This window comes from Amphimedon queenslandica, unplaced genomic scaffold (assembly GCF_000090795.2).
Source record: "Amphimedon queenslandica unplaced genomic scaffold, v1.1 AMPQUscaffold_10005, whole genome shotgun sequence".
NCBI classification, from domain to species: Eukaryota; Metazoa; Porifera; class Demospongiae; order Haplosclerida; family Niphatidae; genus Amphimedon; species Amphimedon queenslandica.
The window spans coordinates 3,015-4,908 of NW_003549724.1; the positions used below are offsets into that span (position 1 = coordinate 3,015).

The following is a 1,894-nucleotide window of genomic DNA, read 5'->3' on the forward strand; positions in this document are numbered from 1 at the left end:
AATGATCAGAGTGCTAAATTAAATACCAGCCAAATGTCAGTATCATGATTTGATAATGATTTTAGAGGGCAATGAAGTGCATAGCTATATAGTAGAATACTCAAATAAATGAAGTTGAAGGAGCATGCAGATCAAACCTAATCGGGACAAGTTGACCTCCATAATATCCTAATAATATCCTAATAATGATATTTTCTTTCTTTTTATTCTTAAATTCTTTAGATAATTATAAACCAACGTCAGTTGGTCGGGCATTAAATGGAGTAGAAGTTAAGATATTTGACCCCGATCCAGAGACTGGAGATGGTGAGATTTGTTTCCGTGGGCGTAACATATTTATGGGATACCTTGACAACGAGGAGAAGACAAAGGAGGCACTTGATGATGAAGGATGGTTGCACTCAGGAGACATTGGGAGAGTTGATGAAGAGGGTAAGTATATATAGTGTCTCTCTTAATGGACACTCTCTATAGCGTACACCTCCATTTAACGGACGGCACCTAATGTACCAATTACATTCCTTACTGTATAAAATAACCTCCACATAAAGGACATCTCTGTATAACAGAGACGCTTTCTTGTAACTAAGTGTCCATTATATAGAGGCTCATTGTATTAATTACATCATAATTTTCCTTCTCTGTTATACTCTGATCTTTTTCTTTCTCACTCCATTCAATACTAAATTATACATGTACATGTACATGAACATGTATTTTTAATTATTAATTTTTAATTATTTATTGTTAGGTTTTTATTATATTACTGGTCGTAAGAAAGAGTTGATAATAACTAAAGGAGGAAAGAATATTGCACCAGTACCTATTGAAGATGTAATATGAGTAATACATGTACCATATGTGTTCTTTTTATTCCTCTCTCTGTGTTTCCTGTACTATAGTATGTAAATGTATGCATGTACATGTACATACAATGTAGACCCTGTACTTTTATGTACACTTAATTCAATGATTTCTCATTTGAAATTGTATACTTTACGTCTATTTGTATGATTTTTAATGTATCTTTTTAGTGTATTAAAGAGGAGGTCCCTATCATTAGTAATGTAATGTTGGTTGGAGATGATAAGAAATATCTAACAATGCTGGTCACACTACGTGTTAAAGTAAGTAAAGATCACATCCTTTTAATCTATCATTCAATCTCTCTCTCTCTCCTCTCTTAAAATCTATACATGTACATATGCATGTACCATAATTATATTGAAGGAAATTACATTTATACATGTAATTATTGTGATGACTTGAAGTTTTATAGCTATTTTTTGAGTTATCCGCATTTTTAAGAAACTTTGCCAGCAATTTTTAGCTCACCTCTCTCATTCTCTCTATTCCAGGTTAATGAGAATCAAAGTCCAACTGACAATTTAGCAGATTCTGTTGTAGCACTTTTATCTCAACACAACTCTCAATCAACTACTGGTAATTATTATTATTGCATAGTAAGATCCTTATCCTCTTATACGTAATACATGTAGTTACTGAGGCTAAGGATGATGATATTGTTAAGCAGTTGATACAAGAAGGAATGGAGAGAGCTAATGAGAGGGCAATCAGTAGGGCTGCACGCATTCAGGTACTTAAGGAGTGGGTACATGTACATGACTAACTACATATGTAATGTGTGTTCATTGTGGATTATATCTATTTTAATAAGAAGATGAAGAAATGTAATGATGCAAGGTTTTGGAAAATGTTTAAATTATGTGGTTCACTTGAAATCACTCCATTCATTTCAATTCTTAAAATTTGACCCCTTGAAGATATTCATTATTGTGAACTAATGTGTTAAATACGTGCATAATTATTTTATTACTCTATTATTATTATTGAACTTGTAGAAGTTCACTATACTACCAGTTGAGTTCAGTAT

General features: G+C 32.3%; 1 protein-coding gene and 1 long non-coding RNA gene across 2 annotated transcripts; both read left to right on the forward strand.

Moving 5' to 3' along the window:
* Positions 1-170: 170 nt before the first annotated feature.
* LOC105315482 (long-chain-fatty-acid--CoA ligase ACSBG2-like) lies at positions 171-1,307 on the forward strand. Its single transcript, XM_020006366.1, has 4 exons — positions 171-432; positions 752-834; positions 1,035-1,127; positions 1,272-1,307. Exons 1-4 carry the CDS (start codon positions 186-188, stop codon positions 1,305-1,307), a joined length of 459 nt encoding a protein of 152 aa, XP_019861925.1. The 5' UTR covers positions 171-185.
* Positions 1,308-1,353: 46 nt separating this feature from the next.
* On the forward strand, positions 1,354-1,894 carry LOC109590447 (uncharacterized). The gene is made up of 3 exons (XR_002189318.1): positions 1,354-1,443; positions 1,500-1,597; positions 1,863-1,894. It is a non-coding gene; the product is annotated as an uncharacterized LOC109590447 (long non-coding RNA).